Source organism: Chaetodon auriga, chromosome 1 (genome assembly GCF_051107435.1).
Source record: "Chaetodon auriga isolate fChaAug3 chromosome 1, fChaAug3.hap1, whole genome shotgun sequence".
Lineage (NCBI taxonomy): Eukaryota > Metazoa > Chordata > Actinopteri > Chaetodontiformes > Chaetodontidae > Chaetodon > Chaetodon auriga.
The window spans coordinates 22705199-22727330 of record NC_135074.1 but is presented as its reverse complement, the minus strand read 5'-3'; the positions used below and the strand labels follow the sequence as shown (position 1 = coordinate 22727330).

The 22132-nt window shown below is 39.7% G+C and overlaps 3 protein-coding genes across 3 annotated transcripts; 2 read left to right on the top strand and 1 right to left on the bottom strand.

Annotated features, from left to right (window-relative positions):
* The first annotated feature begins 437 nt into the window (after positions 1-437).
* Positions 438-2972, top strand: mrpl16 (mitochondrial ribosomal protein L16). Its single transcript, XM_076738126.1, has 5 exons — positions 438-671; positions 844-915; positions 1145-1293; positions 1635-1928; positions 2571-2972. Exons 1-5 carry the CDS (start codon positions 605-607, stop codon positions 2760-2762), a joined length of 774 nt encoding a protein of 257 aa, XP_076594241.1. The 5' UTR covers positions 438-604; the 3' UTR covers positions 2763-2972.
* Positions 2973-3769: 797 nt separating this feature from the next.
* On the top strand, positions 3770-8437 carry cenpq (centromere protein Q). Its single transcript, XM_076738113.1, has 8 exons — positions 3770-4155; positions 4240-4306; positions 4470-4578; positions 5043-5111; positions 5606-5735; positions 6169-6288; positions 7132-7206; positions 7646-8437. The coding sequence occupies exons 1-8, from the start codon at positions 4054-4056 to the stop codon at positions 7862-7864; spliced, it is 891 nt and encodes a 296-aa protein (XP_076594228.1). The 5' UTR covers positions 3770-4053; the 3' UTR covers positions 7865-8437.
* A 60-nt stretch (positions 8438-8497) lies between these two features.
* LOC143325171 (C3a anaphylatoxin chemotactic receptor) lies at positions 8498-11983 on the bottom strand. Its single transcript, XM_076738101.1, has 3 exons — positions 11917-11983; positions 10794-10930; positions 8498-10543 (listed from the first exon to the last, which is right to left on the bottom strand). Exons 1-3 carry the CDS (start codon positions 11927-11929, stop codon positions 9599-9601), a joined length of 1095 nt encoding a protein of 364 aa, XP_076594216.1. The 5' UTR covers positions 11930-11983; the 3' UTR covers positions 8498-9598.
* Positions 11984-22132: the final 10149 nt, after the last annotated feature.

Sequence of the window (22132 nt, the reverse complement as noted above, 5' to 3'; positions counted from 1 at the left end):
ATTTTTAGAAATACCAATGAAAGAAACTCTTTGTAATGTCTGGCTGACAAGTACGGTGGCCACCTTGAAAAAGGTGAGTGTAATCCTTCTGTTGAGTAGAAAATGGACAAAAAACACAATATTTCAACTTAGAATTAATGATGAAAGAACACCTTATCTCTATGCAAACAAGGCCGTTTGTTTACGAAGAAAATACTCATACATCATAAGAGCAAATAGGAAAAAAGGAAATTATTTATATAAATAAATCATACAAAAAACCCAAGTGTCTCAAACACACATCAGTCAGAGTGACAGCTTGGCCCCAGTGAGATCCGCGGGCTCAAGTCACTAGCATTTATTCTGGTACTCCAATTGTTTAGCAGACTGAAGAGGTTTCTGTCATGTCAAGCTGTAGAGTATGCTTTTATTATGAAAAACACTCACATACAGGAAGTGTATTTTCTTGTGGCGGAACTCAAGGAAGCAACACAGCAATGGCAGCGACCTTGTGCTGAGCATGGTGTTCGTAACAGTTTAATGAGTTAACCACCTAAAATGCTCATATATCGATCCCACGACGCGATAGTTTGGTGTTTATAGTGTTCCTGTCAAAGTCAACACCATGATCTCCCTCATCAAGGCTGCTGTCGGTGGACTGACCGGTATCTGTAGAGCCCACGGTCACCAAGGTAACAGAAGTTAGCTAACATTTACGGTTGCTAGCTAATTTGCTAGCCAACGTTAACGTTACCAACTAAAACTTAGCAGTGATATTTTAGCAGTAACATATGGCAAACCTGTATTAGGCTGACTTTTGCTAAACATCTTGCCAAGATGTGTCAACCGCTGTTTGTTCCGCAGGTGTTCTACACAGCCACTTGAAAGTCCTAGCTGCTGGCCTGAAGACGTATGAAATCCCTCCAGACTACAGTGGTAATAATTCAGCTTCTTGTCATTTATTTGTTACGATTTTTAAAACATTTTTGTTTATATATTATTTGATATAAGAATAACATTGTTATACGTAGAGGGGTGAAAGTGTGGGGGCAAAACTGTAGAGAGCTTCACAGTCTTGGGACGTTTTGAATCTTTGTTCTGGTTTGCCTGATGCTCTGTGTTTATGTTGTTCATGATTCCTCTCTCTTGTGTTTACCTCCTAAAGATGTGGTGTTGCCAGAAAAACCCAAGCTGAAGTTTCTGAACAAAGTGCCTAACATAATAAAGACCAGGAAAGAGATGAAGAAGCTGCGAGATATCCAAGGCCCATCTAAAATTGCAAATTCCTTCACCACAGGACAGTATGCGATCGTGGTGAGTTTATGTTGTCTCTGTAAACACTGTAGTTTAGTGAAATCCGACAGCTGCTTGAAGAACTGAAGTCTATGAAGATTATATTTGCTGCAGTATTTTATAACTTCTGTTCAATATTAAACCTTCAATAACTGTATATTACCACACACTAATGCCAACTTTTACATTAGAACAATAGCACATTTAACTTACTAATGTAAATTACCAGCATCATCTGTCTACATGGTTTTCACTCTCACACACGTTCTATCTTTAGTTCTATGCCAAGTGAAAAAATCCAAAGTGGTAAAGTCATTTAAAAGTGATTTTCCTCTGTCTCTGTTTCTCTCTCTGATGCTCAGGCATTGGGAGGAGGCTACCTTCATTGGGGTCACTTAGAGATGATGCGTCTAACTATCAACCGCAGGATGGATTCCCGGACTACATTTGCCCACTGGCGCATCAGTGGCCCATATAAGCCCATCACACGGAAAGGCCTGGGTCAGCGCATGGGTGGGGGCAAGGGAGCCATCGACCACTATGTGATACCTATCCAATACGGCCGTTTAATCTTGGAGGTTGGAGGAAAGGTGGAGCTGGGGGAGATTGAGCATATTTTGCTTGAAGTGGCAAAGAAGTTACCCTTCCCTGCCAAGGTGAGATGGCTGCTCCTGTATTTATTTTGCCAATTGCTGTCTTTCAAATGTTTCAGGAAATCTAATTTGAATACTGTAATCATAGTATTCTGTTACACGAACACCTCTGTAAAACAGTTTAGTTTGACAAATAGCATTTTAACCTTGATGAAGGCAGGATTTGTTCTGGGGCTGTTGTATTAGACTGCACTAGTTTTAACTAGTTGTACCCCATGATCTGAAAGCTGATCTTGAAGAAAGGTGGACCAGGGACAGAAACCTGTGGAACTGCAGCTTACTTTACAAGAAAGATGACTTCTCATAGTTATCTAGAAAACTCTGATGAAGCCTCTCTGCAAAATGTGTGCAACTCAGTGCAAGATGAATGCACACCAGCATGTAACAACTATAAGCTGTTTTATCCCCGAATCAGTTAAAAAAGTCTGGCTCACTACCATGTGTACACAAGCTTTGTTCACACAAGTAAATATACAGATAAATCTTTATAAATATCTGTTCTTTTTGGAGTTTAACAAGAAAATCAAGAATGTTGAAAGTGTTTCAGCATTTGAATTTTTAACCACTTTAATTGTTACTGGTTTGAAATTACTCTGAAATTACGTTGAATTATGGTATTCCTATGTATTTATTAATTTCTTTCAGGTAATGAGCAGAGAGAGCCTAGCAGCTATGAAAAAGAAGCAGGGGGATATGGAGCAGAACAACCAGAATCCCTGGACCTTCAAGCAGATAGCACAAGGCAACATGCTGGGTATCAGGAAGGTGCTCAGCCCCTTTGATCTGCGCCACCACGGACGCTTCACAGGCAAATTTCACCTCCGAGGGAGGGTGTGACAGGCCTGAAGGACAGAAATCAATATAGTGTCATACTGTGACACCATCCAGACCACACCCTTGAAGAAGAAACCAAAACTTTCAGTTGTATATTGGATTCTTTCATTTTTGTGTTTTTACGCAAATGTATCAGTGAATTTGAGTTATGTTAAAGGGGTTTTTTCCCCCCTTTTCTGCTTAAAAAAACTAATAAAATAGATATGTATTTAAGTTTCACGTGAATTTTAAGTTCTTTTCATCTAATTAGCTGCAAAAAGATGTAAAATTGAACTCAAAACAAATGATAGATTTCACTAAATTAGCAGCAAATAAGACAAAAAAAAAAGCTGAGTATTTACCCTCTTTATTGTAAGTTGCATGATGGGTTGAATTGAGATCTGGTTTAATCTGGAATTCCATTGATTGAAGCAAAGAAAATTGTTATTTTGCTGATAAAATATTTGTGTGTGTGTGGCACAACTGTGAATTGACTGAAATTTGCAATACTGGGCATCAATATTACAGGTTCATTTTGTATAGTACCCTAATGCCTGTAGAATTCAAAAATTACATATCTCCTTACCTTTTGTCCTGCTTTCTGAGCGATATTAACCTATAACATAACTATCTTCGTTATAATGAAAAGCTGAATTTTCATAGGCTGTACAGTTGCTTAGAACAGGAATAGAGAATCTGCATTATCGTGCTTCATGTTTTCCAAAGGGTTATGAAAATACATGTGTGTTTAGACTCAGTCACATTTTACTGATATTGGTTCAGCCCACTGCAGTGTGACAGGGAGTCTATGCCTTGCGATACCCTTACAGGTAGCGTTTTCAACCTAACGTTGTGATCAACCTGAGATTTGTTTTTTCATCTCAAGAAAATGTTTTCCAAAATGTTAATAACTTAGTACACTCGATTTGAGGTATGAATATCTAGCCTCCTCATCAGGTGTTTCAGCCTGAGAGGCATAGTTGCCTGACAGGCAGAATTCCGGGTAAAGAGTTATAGGATACGCATGCGCATTGTGCGTTGAACTGTTCGAAAACAGCACCGCGAAAACTAGTTAGGCTGCTGACAACAACTTGTGTACATTGTAATTTTATACGTGAAGATGTGTACGAAAGTCGTGTCTTAACATTATGTAACTTGTTTTAGCTCTTCTTACGCAAAGACAGCTCGTGTTTATTGTTGCCTCTACCAGTGTTAGCTTAGCCAGACGTTATATACATTGTTTTACATTAACGTTAGCTAACATTTGCTATACATCTACTGTATCTAACGTTAACGCTAACCGTTGCTAGCAGATATGAAGCCCGTGCGTGGTTCTAACCGGGCCGCGTCAAAAGCACCGAACTTGAAAAACAAGAAAAAGTCAGATAAGTCAACGAAACAAGCAACCAAGCATCCGGTAAGACGATGTATACCAACTGATGTTGACCTTGCATTGTTCTGTCGGTGTTTGGTTAACTTGTGCCGTTGCTTGTTTATATAGGACCCGGGACCCAGTGACAGTAAGCAAGGCAAGAGCGCCGAACCAAAGCCAGCACGGAAGAGAAGAGGTTAGAGAACAGCTCTTTCAGCACGGCGTCGGCAGATGTGTAAATATTAGATCATGCAGGGACAATGATGCCGTTTACTGAAATATTTGGACCACAAGACATACGAACCGCACTGTTGTTACTTTCTGATTTCTAGTGCTGCTCTTTTTCGTGTCCTGAACAGCTGATGGCTCATCTTCAGTCCCTACCAAAGTCAAAGGTCCGGAAAACTGGCAGCTGATGCCGGGATCCTCCATCACTGCTCTGGAGAACATGATGGACTTGTCAATACTGTGAGTTTCAGTGGGTTCATTTACAGCTTAACACTTTTATTACCCACTGGCATAGTGGGAAATCAGCATCAACCACCAGTTAAATGTTGGTGAAATATGAAAGTGGCTGGTAGGTAGTAATTTGCTGTTGAGTGGCTGGTGAATTAGAACATTTATCTGTCAATGGCTGGTAGATGTTCACATTTTAAAAAGTTAATTTCCCATCCTGCCTGCTCAGCTCTTGTCACTCTGAAAAGCAGTATTCCCTTATATCCACTGGCAACTTTATTGGATACATGTGCAAAACCTAATACAAAGTGATCTGTATCAAGGTTGTTTGTCAACGTTATGTATGGGCCTGGTTATAATTGAATTCATTTAAGCCATCAATTTTCTTACTGACAAAACTAGGAGGCACTTCACTTACTGCCAATGAACAATGGTCAAAGTCAACTTTGTAGAGACACTTTGTTCTGTTTTCACAGAGCAACTCTTGCTTTGAAGCGGACAGAGAAGAAAGAGAGCCAGGAACATCTGAGCATTATGAAAAACAGGTGAGCAGTCAGTCAGAAATTAAATGGCATGGATCTGCTCTCTAATGGGTATATATCCACTAATCCAGCCTGCCTTGTTTCATTTCATGCATTTATTTAATTTTGTATGATTTTTAAAGTCTGACTTTCTGTCTTACTATATCTATCCTAACTGATTTTAGTCTAGTTTTTATTTCTCATTGTTTTTGAATGTCATTCTTGTGCTCTTTTGCCTGTGTGAAACACTTTGCTTGAACAATTGCTTGCTTGAAACGTGCTGCATAAGTAAAGCCACTGTGCCTTATCTTGTGAGATGGTCTGATATACGATCATATCATCATGATACGATTCCAGAGAAACCCTAATGCTCAGTCTGATTCTGTGGTATTGACATAATCATTTTTAAGAAGTAATAAACAGAAGAAACTTTGTCAAGGGTCGTGTTGTAGTTGCAGCTCTTTTTTTTTAAGTTTTTTTTTTTTTTTGCCCTGATACATTCCATAAACTGTTTTTAGATTCCTTGCTGAATGTGCACAGCTTAAAGTTCCAGTGCAGAAACAAAAAGTTTTGGAGCCTTCATCTCGCCGTCACCAGCTGGAGACCAAGAATTCAGTGATTGGAAAGACAACTCTGAGCACCCTCGAGGTGAGAAACACTGTCATCTGAGGAGGCGGGTTCAGAACAAATACTATTTTAAGATGTAAAATACCTGTTAGTTGGACAAAATAAGCAACTTGATATCGACTATTACTTAAGCCTGTGGGACTTTGCGTTTTTCGGTATGTTGTAGCATTTTTAAAGACTACATGATTGATAATGCAAAAAATAATCAACTGATTAATTAATAATGAAAATAACAATGCAGTAAACAGCATGGTAATCCAATAAATAATTACTTATATATGTTTTGAAAATGCACTTAGCCTGCTTCTCTAGCTGCAGTGTACTGCACCTACCTTGAAAAAGGCACAATGAAGTATTTGTGTAAGTGAGTGTATTTAATTATCTGTATTATATTTTAAAAATGGTATTTGCTGTTGTGTTCCATGATGTCCTGTTGTGTTGTCTGCATTTGTAGGAAGACTTCAAGGCTGTGGTCAGTGCTCTGGAGAGGACAGAGGAACAAACAGTCTTTTTACAGCAAAGATGCACTATGCTGAGAGACCAAGTGGAGGAGGAGGAGGAGAAAGCTGAAGAGGTGCAAAGCAGAAATAAAAAGCATACACATTACAAAATATCTTTGAGCCCTGAACATTTAATACACAGTGTTTTTTTTTGTTTCTGCTGTAACATTCCTGTAATATTACTTTACTCTATTACTGAATTGCTGATTAATTAAAGGTAGGTAGTATTTTGTTTGTCTGTTTTCAGACGTGCTCGTAAAAGATTATTTCAGTTAACGTTTTCATTTGCATGCAGGAAACAAATGTTTTGGTGAAAACGATTGATCTGGCTTTCTTTCTTATCTCTTTGCTTCCTTCTAAACATGTGCTTTTTATGTATATGGCCATATGTTTTGAATCTGTTTGAGAGTCTTTCATCCAAAGGCAAAGCCTGTTAGAGAACATTATCTTCACAGCGTAGCCATTACCGAAACATTCTGGCAGACATTTTTCTTGTCATAAAGTTTTCATAAGTTCCTCAAATTTATCGATGCTGAGGTTGGAAATGTTGCTGCATGAAATGGGCCATTTCATTACCGTTGACATCAGAAGTGAGGTGACCCGCAAACACAAGTGGTTGACTGCATTTCTTCACACAAACATCAGCCTTTTTGACATAAGTGAGCCTCCACACTTCTTGTTGATTCAGTTGAACAGCATGATGAAATGTGGCTGTTATGTGGGATCTGACATAATGAGTGTATTGTTGAGAAACTAGATCTGAACAGTAAGTATGAAAAATGTGAGTCACCAGTTAGTGTAATATACTTGTTATCAATCTCATCAGAGATATGCAGTGAAAAAGTTTTTCATTGAACTCAATGAAGATATAAAATGTCACTCATGCAGTCTCTTTCTTCTCATCTGTGTGCATACAGATCTTACAGATAACTGAACAAACAGGTCTGAACCTCCCCCGCCTGCCTCCACAAAAAGATGAAACAACATTAGGGGTGAGCATGACTGGTGCACAGAACACACTTTCACAATATTAACTAGTATCTGCTTGACATGCCCCTATTGCACAGTAGCTGTTTTCACTATTAAAGGCATTCATACAGTCGCTTTTTTTTGTGAATAAGATGCGGTCAAAATGTCTGAGTTGGCACTTCCTTTCCAGAGGAACAGGAAAGTCTAAACATGTCTAAACTCTGTGGTGCAACTTCTTCGCAATATTGTGAAAAAATATGAAATTTGTCTTACGAAAGGTACCAAGCAAGTGCTTGACATCTGAGGTTTTCACATCGCCTGGCTTGATCTTATCAACCACAGAAACTTTTTTGTTTTTGTTTTTCTTTCAGAGAACATTTTACAAAACACTGTCATAATACCCACATTTACTAGAAACACACAAAATCCCACAGCTGCGCTTCATGTTTTTGTTTTTCTCAGGCTCGGATGAGAAAAATTATACCAGACACGGACTCTGAGACCATGGCCCGGAAACTGGGAGAACTCCTGCAGGCATCGGAGGCTGTCCAGGATGAACAGGCGCTGCTTCTGCAGGCACGCAAACACGCTGATCAGCTGTTCAACCCCGGCCTCACCCCGATCACCTCTGCAGCTTCTTCAGACTGGAACCTCACCAAATCTCTCCTCACACAGGTGTGAAAGATGTTTTCAAAAGGCACATTTACAGATGTAAGATGTTTGCAAGTGGACACACATTGTCTGAGGCTTCAAATATTAATTGGTATTAATATTGCTGAAACCATGAAGTTTCTTTTTGTTTGGGAAAAGCAGTTTGGTAAAATAGAAGAAAATGTAGATAACATCATACAGAAACTGCCATTCACTTGTACTTACTGGCATGCACACTCTACACCTCAACCTTTATCTGAGAACTGATAGTATAGAGGCAGACAGGAAACAGGGGCAGAGAAGGTGTGGGGTATGATTTCTAAGCCGGAATCAAACCATGGACGTTATGATTACGTGGTTCACACCTTCACTATTCGATGACCGGTATGCATCTTCTGAGTTTTCTGCCTTCACCACTTTACAGCATTCAATTCTGAATGAAAAGTATAATTAAATCGACCTGCAAATCAAGACTAACTGGTTGTACATAATTGAAATTGTTTCCTGTTGGACCTTGAAGACATGAGTGCATGCTGCAGACAAGAATCAGCTGTTGACTGTATGATCAGATGTTATTAAATAGATGACATTCAAATGAATCAACTTTTGTCTGATCGTGTTTTAATGTAGAAAGAAAACAAATATAAAGTGCTACCATTAATTACAATTTCATCCCTTTTTGTCAACAGTGACAGAATGGTCGTGCTTATATAAACAACAGACAATCAAAACTATCTGGCGGTACAATCACAATGAAATAATGAGCCTGCAACTTCCTGCTCAGCATATTGTGCTTCAGTCTTCTAACAGCCTATAGACATGTGTACATTCATTGGTTTCTGAGGTACAAATGGTACCAGATATGTAGACTATTGCTTGTTTTAATCTGATCTTGAGCATGAGTTCAACAGAGTGATGGATCTGAGTCGCTTGATACTGATACTTGATACTTCCTCGGACCTACTGCAAGCTTAATGATGCGTTATCTTGGAGGAATCCATATGACAATGGTTACCCTGGGGCCAGGAAACTCTGGCACCGATGCTGTGTTGACTCTGGATTGTTGTTTACCATGAAGGTGTTTCCTGCCCACTATCATACAGACAAGATGATTCATGAATTCATTTTTATGCCCAATTATGACCCTGCCTTCAGCGTGCTGCAACAGAAGCAAAAGCATTTTTGGAGTCTTCAGTCATCTAGTTTAACTGATGACACTTAAGCCCATATATCTTCTCGTTTTGAGCTGACAGGACAGAAACCCAGCCAGGTTCAGTGTTTGATGAGATGCTTGTTCTTTGTCCAGTGTGGATGTCTTTCTCTGTTGTGCTGAAATCATGGCTGATCCAAGCCTGTAACAGAGTTTTTTTTAATGCCAAGGTTCCCCTGTTGGTGATGGAAGCATGTGGAAATGACAGAAGTGGTCACTAACACCACTTTAAGGTACGGTCCAGTCAGTCAGCAGGGTTACGTCTCTACATAGAGGAAATGTATTAATGCTCATATTCATCTATTTCTCCATTTGCCATGGCTTTCAGGCCCATTTGAAAAACAATGGCCCAAAGCACTTGAATTGTTCAACTATAACTCAACCCCTTAAATCTGTCTATATTTACACACTTAATGTGGGGTATGAGCAATATGTGCAAACTGGAGAAACCAAGCAGCTAAAAGCAATATTTAACAAATTTTACACTTTTAAAGATCAAAGACATTTCTCATTGTAACGTTTAAAACTGCTGTATAAAACCATCAACTTCTTGGCTACATCTGTGAGTTCTTAAGTGAGTTCTTCAGTGACTTCCTTCGTATGGACTCTGTTGAGTCATCATTGAAAAGGCGTTCAATAGTGGAGACAAGCGAAGCTCTAATCGCACGGCTCAAGCCTCGGGCAGCGAACACATACAGCACAGGGTTGAGAGCGCTCTTGATGTACACCAGGAACAGAGATATGTATGTGCCACGACGTGCGTTGTTATACAGCGGCGACCGTTCCTCAGCCATGGCTCGCAGGAAGCGACAAACAAAATAGGGCACCCAGCAGGTGAGGAAAAGGAGCATGGTGAAAAAGAGCACATGGTACATCCTGGTCATCCTGCGGGAGACTGAGGGAGTTGAGGTGGGTGTTGGGGGCACTGCTTGCTGAACGGTGAGCAGAACAGCCAGGTTACTTCCCAAGAAGACCAGCAGGGGCAAGATGAAACCTGCCACTGTTTCTGTGACAAACAGCGCTGTGTTAAACCCCCCACTCTCCAGGCACTGGTATGTCCCGTTTACTTCTATCAGGACAGCGCTGTGGAGGTAGGGGGCAGACAAGATGGTGGCCATCAGCCATAAGACGCCACAGGCCAGAGGAACGGCCCAGGAGGGGCGTCGCAGCCGAGCCCACACAGGCCTCAACAGACACAGGCATCGCTCCAGGGCCACAGCGCAGATGAGGAAAGCAGAGGCGTATAACCCCAGTCCTCTCAGGAACATGATCAGGTGGCAGAAGACGACACCAAACGGCCAGCTGTAGTTGTGAGCGACGTAGCCCAACATGATAGGGGTACGCAGGAGCAGCACCAGGTCGGCCAGGGCCAGGTTCAGGACATATATGCGAAAACTGCTGGCAGCACGCGTCTCCTCACTGCTGCCTCTGCGCACCAGGTGACGATGACTCCGCAGTCCAAGTGCCCAAACCACCAGCCCATTCAGCGGTACCCCCACCTTAGGAAGCCAAGAGAACCAGCTGTCAGTCACTTTCAGGATGACATGCTTTTAAAGTAACAGTCTGCAGGCAGTTAAATGAACACGTTATGTCTTGTCAGAAAAACCAAAGTATAATAATGATAAGTTGTGAGTTTTTTGGGGGGTTATGTGCCAGACTATTTCACAGCCACGCTGCATGAAATCACCGCTCCCAAACCTACATGCAATGGAAGTGTACAATTCTCTGGAACCACTGGGGATTTCTCACCAGGAAGATGAGCAGAGTAGCCGTGATTTGGATTCCTCTGACTGCCTCCGCCTGCCAAGAGCTGCTGGAGCTGTTGGGGCTGGTTAGAAGCTGGGTCACCGCATGGACAGGAGCCTGTGTTCCATTCATATCAGCCACTGAGGTGATGTCAAACGGGAGATGAGTTGAAGCACAGAAGACAGTAACTCGTCACAGATGCATAGACATTGTGGCTTTTTTTTTTTCTCTCCTGAAATGTCACCAGAAAAAATGTAAAATGCCACAAAATAAAAGAAACTGATTTTGCCATTGACAAACATGGAAAATACGCAACATGTGTGATTGCGCATGTAAATATGGATTTCATATATCAGTTGCCTAAAATGCAAACAAGCCAATGTCCACATCACACCAACGTGTCACCACAGACTTCCTTCCTTAGTCTTGTTTCATTGCCTGGAACTCATTTTTGACACACTTACCATAAGATAAAATTCACAGCTGGTTTCATGCTACAAAGTGAGGGCAGCACTGCAAGCTCTGTCTTATCTTTTCAACTGCCAAGGACACTTGTTTTTATCACCTAAGAGGACATTGCATGGACTTGCATACATTTGCTGCAGACTTATCCTAACCTTAACCCCCTACCCTTCGCCTTAGAAAATCAACCTGTTAACCACACAAAGACCAGGTTTTTGCCTCCAGATGGGAGTGGAACCCCCACAATGTGACCCTGCGATGACATTTTTTGACCCCACAATGTGACAGCACACATACATGCAGCACTTGTGTCAGGTGTTGTCATGATTACAGCAAAAGGAATCGGTTATTATTTCCTGCATCCACCGCTGCCTCAGGGCTCTGCCTGTATGTGCATCTAGACTGGGCCTGTTTGAGTGCGGCTGGAATGAAACAGCGCGCATGCAAACACTCCCGTGTTAATGAACACACCTGGTCTCCACACAGAGGCAGCGCTAACTTGTATCAGAGTTACTAATAGCAGCTGTGGTTTCCTGATTAAAAGCTGTTGAAGTTCCCATTTCTAGAATCCTCAGAAGTTTAGAATTTAAAATCTGTCTCAAAGCCAGTGTTAAAAAGCTGCTTCACATAAGTTAGATGTTAATTTGAAGGGTTAGCTTCTTACCTTTATTTGCCATGCGTGTGGGAGAAATGAAACACGAGATAAAGAAAAAAGGAGTGTCAGCTTGCTGTTATAAGAACAGTCTCTCTCTCACACACACACACTCTCTCTCTTTCCTGTGTGATTGCAACACACACTCCTTCCCAAGAGCATATCTCTGAGCATCAGAGACATTAGTTTCGATCATATTATTTTTCAACCAATGAAATGCCATTTCCTCTGAATCCAGACAGCTTTTATCACCTGCAATTGACACTGAGCTCAGAGGCATAAAAGGGCAAAGTGAACAGTTGTACATTGAACTGACTGAACTGGGAAATAGCTAAAAAGGTAGAAAGCATTTGCAATGGTTATCTACTTTTAGATTTTATACAATTTTCTCATTAGCAAGGAATCTAAGTAGTTTGCTCGTTTCAATAATTCGTAATTATGTTCTCCAATTTACAGCTTTGTTGCTCTGCTTGTTCTTCTGGACAAATCTTTGTCACCTGCTGTAAACATCCCTCATACTTTCTGCCTTAATTATATGTCTAATGACGTGACCTCATAGGTCCCCCGGCTGTCCTTGAACTGAACATCCTACAGTTACATGACCATCATCTCCTGAGCCACCATCATGCACCATAGTTGCTTTAGCTTTTTAGATATATGACTTTTTCATTTTTTTTCATTGTTTTTTTTCCTGTCAGTGTTTTTATCTCTATTTTAAGCCTTGGGAAAGTTCACACTGACAGATAACATCAGTAGAGTGAGAAACTGTGGTTTTAACACCGGAGAAAAATATTAAAATGTCAATCTCAGTTTTTCCTGGACACATGCACGTATAATGAAAATCAAAATGTCACCTCGAACCTGCTCTGTCTCAAAATGCAGAAGTTGAACCCACAGCACTTATAGCTATGAAGGTCTAACCCTTAACTGATGGGTCAAGATCTGTCTGAATCATCTGCTGATCCTGAAACTGAAAGCTGAATCTTCTGTCTTCCCTTTTTTTCAACACACAGATCCTTACATAATTTGAACACAGTGCACATAATCAGTGTCTGGGTACGATCAGCTGAAAAGCAGTTACTGTCGTTACCTTAACATATAAAACTTCCTTGTTTCATTCTCACTATGGCCAGCTGGCACAAAAACACTGTCCTGGTAATAATCACAAGTGCACAGTTATGTGTTAAGTGTGTGGTTGTGCTCAGCTATGGGTCAATTCTCAGTGTGGTCAACATACATACGGGGTGTTGAAGGTACTGCATGACCATGATGAATGTTGCTGGCTTTGCATTCGGGGCTGGGTTTTTAGGGATTTTGAGGCCATTTTAAATGCACCCAAGCACTGCTTTCAGCTAGACTGAGTAAACATAATTACCCATGTGTAGCTGTAATTTCATACTAGGAGGCTGGTGATACTCTGGCTGCTGATGTATTGTCAACAAATCCCAAGAACCAAAACTAACAGTACAATTACCTGTCTTTCCATATGTTTTCTAGTCCCCGAGCCTGCCTGTTGGCCTTTTTTTTTTTTTTACTGAGGACACAAATGAGGACACAAATGTCAGCTAATAATAGAGAAAATATTCATACCTCTCTTTGGCTGCACGGACAACACTTGTGAGGATCAATTCATTGTTGGTTTTTGGTTTGATTAGAATGAAAATGTAGATATTGCCCCACAAATCCTTTAACATAAAATATTTGCATGAAAAATAAGAGCATTTGTGTCTGTGTTTGCTTTGGTGACAGTTCACTGCTGTGCAGTGGTCTAAAGCCACACCCTTCAAGAGGTCTATATAATGTCATGATACAACAGCTGCTTTTCACCACTAGATGGCAGTGCTGTTCATTTAGTAAACAATGAGGGAATCTAATTAGTAATTTCTGTCTTCATGTGGTTTTTAGATTTTTTTTTTTAAGACTGATTTTTTTTATTGACTGATTTGTGACATTTGATGAGTACTGAACTATATTTTTTCACGTCGGTCTCCTGTGTCCTCCAAAAGAAACTTCTGAATAACATTTTGGGAGTCAGTCACTTTAAAGCTAATTTAAACTACATGAATATAAACAGAATCTACATGATGTAAAAATAATTAAAACATTACAGTTTATTAGTTTATTACTGTAATTAGCTTGTTTTTGTTCATTTATTAACAGCAAAAATAAACAAAAAAAATGCAATTTAATGCTTGTTTGCACCCATTTTGAAGTCAATACTACCTTTGATCCACTGACATAACTATTGATAACTTGAAATAACTAAATGCTTAACTCAGAATGGAAGTATGAGACTATTTCATACAGAACATAACTTCACAGATGCACCCCCCAAAAAAGAAAGAAAGAAAGAAAGAAAGAAAGAAAGAAAGAAAGAAAGAAAGAAAGAAAGAAAAGAAACAAACAAAAAAGGATTGGCCACCAAATTATAGTGACATGTTTCAGTTACATATTAGACCATGACTGATGTTGCTGCTTATCATCATGCGTGTGAGGGAGAGGACAGACCATCTGAGTTAAGGGTATAAACACATGTTCATGTTGCTGCAGTGGTGGAAAGAATAAATACAAATCTGATTTACTTGAGTCTTTTCTTTTCATGCCACTTCTTCCTCTATGCCACTATATTTCACAGTGTAATATTGTACTTTTTACTCCACTACATTTATTTGACACCTTTATTTGCTAGATTGCTCACAAATGAAGAGCTTAGAAAATGTTATATTTTATTATAAATTAAACTACCCAACAGTATATACAAGTACAGCTGAGACCATTTAATTTATCAGTTGGCAGAAAATTAGCAAACTGGCAACCATTTTATTCACTCAGGTTTATAACGGAGTATTTTTACAGTATGGTTTTAGTACTTTTACTTAGGTAAACGATCCGAGTACTTTCTCCGCCTCTGCCTTCAGTCACTTCAGTTACACTGTGCAGTTTGCTCATTCATTAATCAGTCTTGCATCAGCTGAATGTTTACAGAGCATTCGGCTTAAGAAACACATTAGTGACAAAATCCTCCCGAAATTAATGGCACATCCACAAAGCAAGCAAATTAACAAACATTTCTGATTCACTTCACATTTATTTTGATGACATGAGGGTTTTGAAACACATGTGGGGATCTGGAATATTTTCTGCTTTTGAATAGACACCTTTAGATACAGTGTGAAGGTCACTTAATGCTGTCCTCTCAGTCCCTCTGGAAATTTGGTTGGATTGATTAAATTGCTGTAATGGTTGGTGGCCTGGAAAAGGAAAAAAAACAAAACAAAACAAAACAAAAATGAAAATATATAACTAACATGCTTTATCTGTTTTGAACTGTCTTTTAGAAAATGATCAAATTAAGTCTGAATCATTTTGAGGCTGAAAATGTATTCATGACGATTAATTTCCATGACATCAAAGGGACAAAACCTCCTCATTCATTCAACCCAGATTAGTTTCATAAATGTTGGAGGAATGGGCCCCAATACCATACTACAACACAGTTAGCAAGTTTCACATTCAAAATGTAATGTAAAGACAACGTTAAACACTTTTTAAATTCTTTGCACACACATTGATTTTGTCAGCTAAAATGATGACTTGCTATCAAAATATTTAAGCGTTGCTCGCTAATGTAAGCTAAAGCTAAGACTCAGCTGAGAGGTCCATCACACATTTTAGAAGAGAACCCTGTAAAAGGGTATTAAAAGTGCGCACATGGTAGAATGCTAAAAGACTGATGCTAAAGCTACACGCCTCAGGCATGGCATTAGCATCCTTACCAGTTGTTCATCCATGTAATGTCCATAAGAGAGCAGCATCATTTGAGAAAATCAGTAAGAATGTAAGAATGATCAAATGTAGGCTAATTAAAATTTGTTTGAACATAAGTCTTCCATTGTTGGATGCTTACTACAAAAAAATGTACTTGGAAAAGTGATACAGAGGTTAGATTTAGGCGGGAATATTGTTCTTATTTTCAAAAAATGTTCTTCACTCTTACAAGAGACATATCCACAACAGTGGATGGGTCAGTCCTGGGCAGGTATTTTTCTCATGTAACCTGTAACCCTAGAAAATAATTTAGAAAGCTAGCAACTACTGCAGGTAGTAAGCTCATTAGCCAGGCATGCTAACATCTGCAGCTTATATCGGGGCAGATAAAGACAAAGTTTAATCCATTCCTAACGCATTTGTTCTTGTGTTTCAGGGTTTTTTATTAGACTACTAAAAAAAAAAAAAAAAAAAGCACGACCCTCCAAACTCTTAAGATACCAGATATCAGCCTTCTAACACACATCACATCTACATGTAGAGCAATGGTTGACAGGCCTGCTAGGGCCTCGTCACAGCTGCTAAGCTACGAACAGTGGCTGTTTGGAGGAGGGCTTAAGTGAAGAGTCAGTTGCAGCTGATTTGACCTTATAAACCCAGGGAGCAATTAAATTAAAAGGAATGAAATGGCAGTTTTACTTTAAGAATTACATTTTACTAAATTAAACTCGTTCTGTCTTACTTTATTTCTTGCTGACTTAAAAATTGCTTACTTACTGACTTAGTTAATACTTATATACTGAAAATGTATGTAATATGTACAAAGTCACTTACTTAATACTTAATATTTACTCACTTACTTAAATACTGAATGCTTACATACGTGCTTTATACTTACTTAATGCTTCCTTACTTGCTGATTTACGTCATACATATGTACATACATTGGAGATATGCCAAGTAATGCTTTTTAAATGTTTCTTTTCTTTAAATCATCATTTATAGAGCTGTGGAAATGAATGGCTCTAGAAACTGAGACTTTCGGTTTTTAGAGTTTTACATAAATGTGACGTCACAGATTGACCTGACAAAAGACTCTTCTATGGTTTCTGTTTGGAGACTCACCTATCGCTGTGCTAATGCTAACCTGTTGCGCGTGAAATGTGTAATGCATTGCGTGGTAGATGCTGACAAATCCTCAAAAATACAAACTTTATACACTGACTGAGAGACATTTTGCTGTGCAGCTAGTCTTGACAGTTAACATTATGAACAGTATCTAACAGTGATCATAATAGAATCAGACACTGTGGACTCACAGTTGCAACAACCAAAAAACTGAGACGTGTGCATATATTTAAAGTAGTTTGTGGAATTGAATCATAACCAGCGCTGGTCTTTCCACCTCTGAAGCTCACCCACACTTCCTTTCAGCCTACTAATTTTAGATGCAGGGGTTTTGATCGGGGGAAACCAAGCGCTCGTACGTCACTGAGAAAGAGCAGGAATGAAAGACAACTCTGTGCTTTACTGCTCTTTGTGGCTCATAATGCTTATCTAGATGTCAGATGTCTAATGTTGTTTTCGAGTAAAACAAAAGGTGCTTTCAGTCTGAAACAGATGGTGCTAATGATATAAAATGAATCTACAGTATGTCTGCAGGAGAGTAAGAAAAAAGCTGTCGCCTCTGTCTGAAATTTTCCCTGTGGTGCCACATGTGTCACACTTTGAGGACACGCAGACCACGACAAGATGACGGCATAGAGAGCTGGAAACGTTATCAGATCATATCAGCTGTATGTCTGTCGGGCCTCTCATGCATATCCCACATATGACAGGAAAACAGAGTCAAAGCCTCAGGTTGCCCACGTGGAAACACTGAAACAGAGCTCTGCACTTCAGAAACAGAGAGAAAAAGAAAGTTTTTTTTTTTTCTTTTGACTTGACATAAATACGACTCATAAAATCCTTTGGCTCTAATGAAGAAACTTTCACACTGGCTGCCACGTCTACTTTCGTCAGTCGGAGCTCATAAAAGAATCGAAAGTAGGTGATGTTATGAGTGAAGGTGATGCTGGTGATAAAGGTTTTTTTTTTTTTGTAAATGTTTTGTCCCTTCAGTTGAACTTCTTGAAAGATCTGGATCTGCTTTCCCCCTTAACACCTAAATATGATGTCACTGTCTCACTCAACGTATATTTTCACATGAGGTTTTCAGATCGCCAGAACGACACACAACCGCTTTAAAACATGAAAAGGGAAACGTATAAAGTGACTTCCTCTCTACATTTGTAAGAGTAGGAGAGCGAAAGCCAGGGATTGCTTTTGAAGCGTCCTCAGCTGGCATATTACAAATTGTGAATTTCCAGTATGTGGGGGGGGTCCCTGTCACATCTCTGCTTCTTCCCCCGCCTCCTCATGTACTTTCAACCTTTTCCCTTCAACTACTACAACATCGACCCGTCTCTTTCAATGTGTTTCCTCTTTAACACGCTCACAGGAATGAGATGTACTTGACGCGAGTCCACTGAATGATTGTAAGAACAGGGTTTGCATGAAGCCAGAGTGCAGCCAGCGAGTCGGAGGGGGGGTTGGGGGAAGGGGAGGAAGGGCTGATAGTAGTGAGAATGGATGGGGAGGCACCTTGTCTTCTGAGAAACAGAGCAGTATGACTTGGTTACTCGGTTACCACAAGCAAACACTGTGGACAGCGAGATTCTGGGCCACTTCATAGGCGGCATCTGAGATATGTAATGAGGATAGTGTGCAGGATCACAGTCATTTCGTGGAAAAGGGTCTCTCTCAAAATCCCCGCTGGTGACACTCCCATAACTGTCAAACAGAAATCCATTTCATTTCACGACCCTGCACAGTCATTTTGTTCAATGACTGTACAGGTGGTTTGATATGAAACAAGTCAAGGTGTAAATATGAAAATGTTATGAGGCCGGTTTTAGAGTTACTGTGACTTCAATGAAACGATTGGAAATCTATTAAAACGTTGTTTCCTTTATTCAAAGTTCAAAATCCTGATTCTCATCGACCACAAACACCGCTGACTTTTCCTCTTTCTACCATGAAGATGTCGTTTGTGGTTTTTGGTGACATATCTCAAACACTACTGGAAAGATTATCATGAAACATGGTGCAGATATTCATTTTAGCAGATGATGAATCCTAAGGAGTTTGATGATCCCCTGATTTTTCATCCGTCACCACCAGCAGGTTAGAGTTTTCACTCAGCCAGTGAAATTTCTTAACATCTCTGGAATGGATTGGCACAAAATTCATGCTTCCCAGACGATGAATCCTAATGACTTTGCTGAGCGTCTGACTTTTCCTTGAGCGCCACCGTGATGTTGACAGTTGCTGGTTTTGAGGGAAATTTAGGGAGAGCTATTGAATGGATTGCTACTAAAACTGGTACTCAAACATCCACGGTCCCAGCAGGATGAATTGTAATCAGGTTGGCGATTCCTTAAGTTTTCCTCTAGTTTATTGCCAAGTATCTCCAAAACATTCCCATCAGCCTCTGCTGTTCTTTGTGCTTAGCAAATGTTAGCACGCTAGCATGTTAGCAAGCTTTTTGTGTGTATGTCTGTATACCTACATACCTACCATCCATCCATCCATCCATCCATCCATCCTCTGCCTCTGTGGCTCATATCTGTCTGTCTTAAATTAGCTCCAGCTTTATTAAATCTCTCTGAATAACATGAGTTTAAAGAGGTGGACAGTGAGGTTTTACACATGTTGCTCAAAGGCAGCTAAGTATTTCATCTATTTTCCTGTCACGTCTTTGACGTCTCACATATTTAACTGCCAACGTCTTCGTGTCAGTCTCTATTTCTGTCATCAAAATTGACATAACTGTAAATAACCTGTTTAAATCCAAGAAATGAATACATTCTCTCTTCTGTAGGCAGCATTTACATAAAGATAACTGGCATCTTGCTTCAAATTTGTTGCGTGATTTTCTTTTTCTTTTTAATAGTCATAGTGTCAGAAGGGGATTTCACATGACTCATACACAAGTATATAAAAGACATGTAAACCCACATGTTGGTTTACTGTTCAATGGGAGTGAGAGAGAGAGAAAGAGAGAGAGGCAAATACAGAGGATGAGGAGGAGAAAGACACGAGTTGCTGAAAGAGGAAGTGTTGTTGGTGTGCTTAGGAGCAAGGTCAGTAACTACCTAACTACCATTATGGCAAACACACACACACACACATGCAAACACAGATTTACTTCCTGACAGCACCTCATCTTAGATTAGCATCTCGATTCTCAGCCATAGTTGACATGAAACAGCACCTGTTACATCCTGTTAGAAATCATAACGTCTCCGTAGAGAGATGACAGATACAGAACTTCACTGTTTGTTCCAGCTGCCACACATCTGGACTTTTTCTGTCTCTTGAAACTCGATGAACACTCGTCCAGGTGCTGTGTTGTTTTAGGGAGTGTAAGAAAGTGAGAGAATCTGGGTTGAAAGTGCTCAATGTGTGTCCAGTCAGCATTTTTTTCTTTTGTTTCGTTTCAGTTCAGTTCGAGTACGAGCTTAAATAGACATATTTTAAAGTATAGGCTAATCAGGTAAAAGTAATGTATTTAATTGTGTTTGTAATCCTTTCAAAATCACAGAAATCCAGTTACATGAGACCAGTGATGGCTGTGACAGTACTATTTTCACCAAGAAGGTGAAATGATCTCAGAGTCATGTGATCAATTTCAAGTGTGTTCACTTCCTTCTGGCTTTAAATGCGAGATTTCATAACTGTGCGAGATTTTATAGCCAAAACGCTGATTTTCAGGTTAGAGAGTCATTTTTTGGAGCACATCTATGTTTTGAGCAGACCTGATACTGTTGAAGTTTTACAGAGTAGTCTCTTAGGTAAAATGTGAGGCATTTAATCTTTGCTCATTTCAAACCCACATGCTGCTACAGCTAATTAAACAATGGCTGACAAGAGCAGGGGTGGTTGTAACACCTTTATAAAAAGTGTTCCAGCTAACCCCATAATGAGAACTAAACACACTTTCTCTGTCCTACTCATTTTGTCGGCATGCAAAGACAGTGGGTGATGAAAACTGATACTAAAAACCTGCATCAGATGAGGTGAGGCAGGGGATAAAGGTGCTTTGTGTCAAAATCTGAGAGTTGTAATGCAAAAATTCAGTGAGTTACATGTGCTGAGATAAAAAGTGTTGCAACCATCCCTGGTCTCCCTAACTGGCTTATGTAGTTAAGACTTGTGAATGAAACACTGCAGTTCAAATGTATTAAAGATCTCTTAAAGCCAACCTGTGATCAGTGTCTCTGTTGCCCCCTGCAGGACATCTTCAACTCACCAGCACTGATGTAAGTATGAGAACGATGAAACGGCCTTCAAGTCCAGTCCCAGGTTGAGGTTAATGCTAATCGTGATAGGGGTTGTTCATTACCAGACACCTAACATGTTAGCATTAGCTTCACTCTGGGAGATCTCACAGAAAAAAACTGACCGAGGCCACCACAGGTACATCCAACACTGAAGCCATGATGCACGAACAGGCACAAAGTGAATACATGCACACTGTGTCACTGCCATCAAAGACCTTCCTGCTCGAAATGAAGATGTCAAGATGATTTCAAGTTCTTTGCATATGTTTGTTTCTTGTTTGGGCTGCAGCCTTTTCTACAGAAGCATGTGATTCAAAATGGAAACCTGCATACTTACAGCAGCTACTTTGGCTCATTGCACCTTTTCTTAGACATGTTCAAGCTGACTCCTTTGTCACTGAACTCAGTATAGATTCAAGTTTACAGCACAGATCTGAGAATGAACAAATAGCTGTTTGGCTTTGAAGTAACACATCCTTGTATATGTATCACTTATACTACTGTGTAAAGGAGCATTTTACTATTCTGAAAGAAGTATTGCTACAAATGCTGCACTTATTATATATTTTGACATTGAAAGCAACCAATATGGTGAGACACTGTGTGCGTTTTTTCTTCTTTTTTTTTTTTTTTTTTTAGATATATGGTTTTCATGATGTGATATTTAACAGCAGTTGTATAATGAGCTGAAGAGGATTCTCATTGCAATATTTTAGTCATGGCGATTCAGACTGTAATAGATCATAATCTGCTCCATGTTGTGCTTCATTTTCCTATTGTGAATCAATTAGCTCCACCAGAGATAACTATCTGAGATTGCAGCCATTAGAGACAAAGGAGGAAAAAAAAAATCTCAATCACAGTTGTGAAGTGAAGTGAAGAATCCTCTGGCCTTTTCCTCATCGGACAAACCTTTTGATTAGTTGATAAATGCTTCAGACAAAAGGTGGATTCATGTCGTTCCTCTGATATCTATAACTTTGTCTTATGTTTGGAATCTGCCTTGTAAATGTATGCTGGAGCCGAGTGCATGACAAATAAATAAAGTCAATCATAAACATCTGATGTTTGCGTAT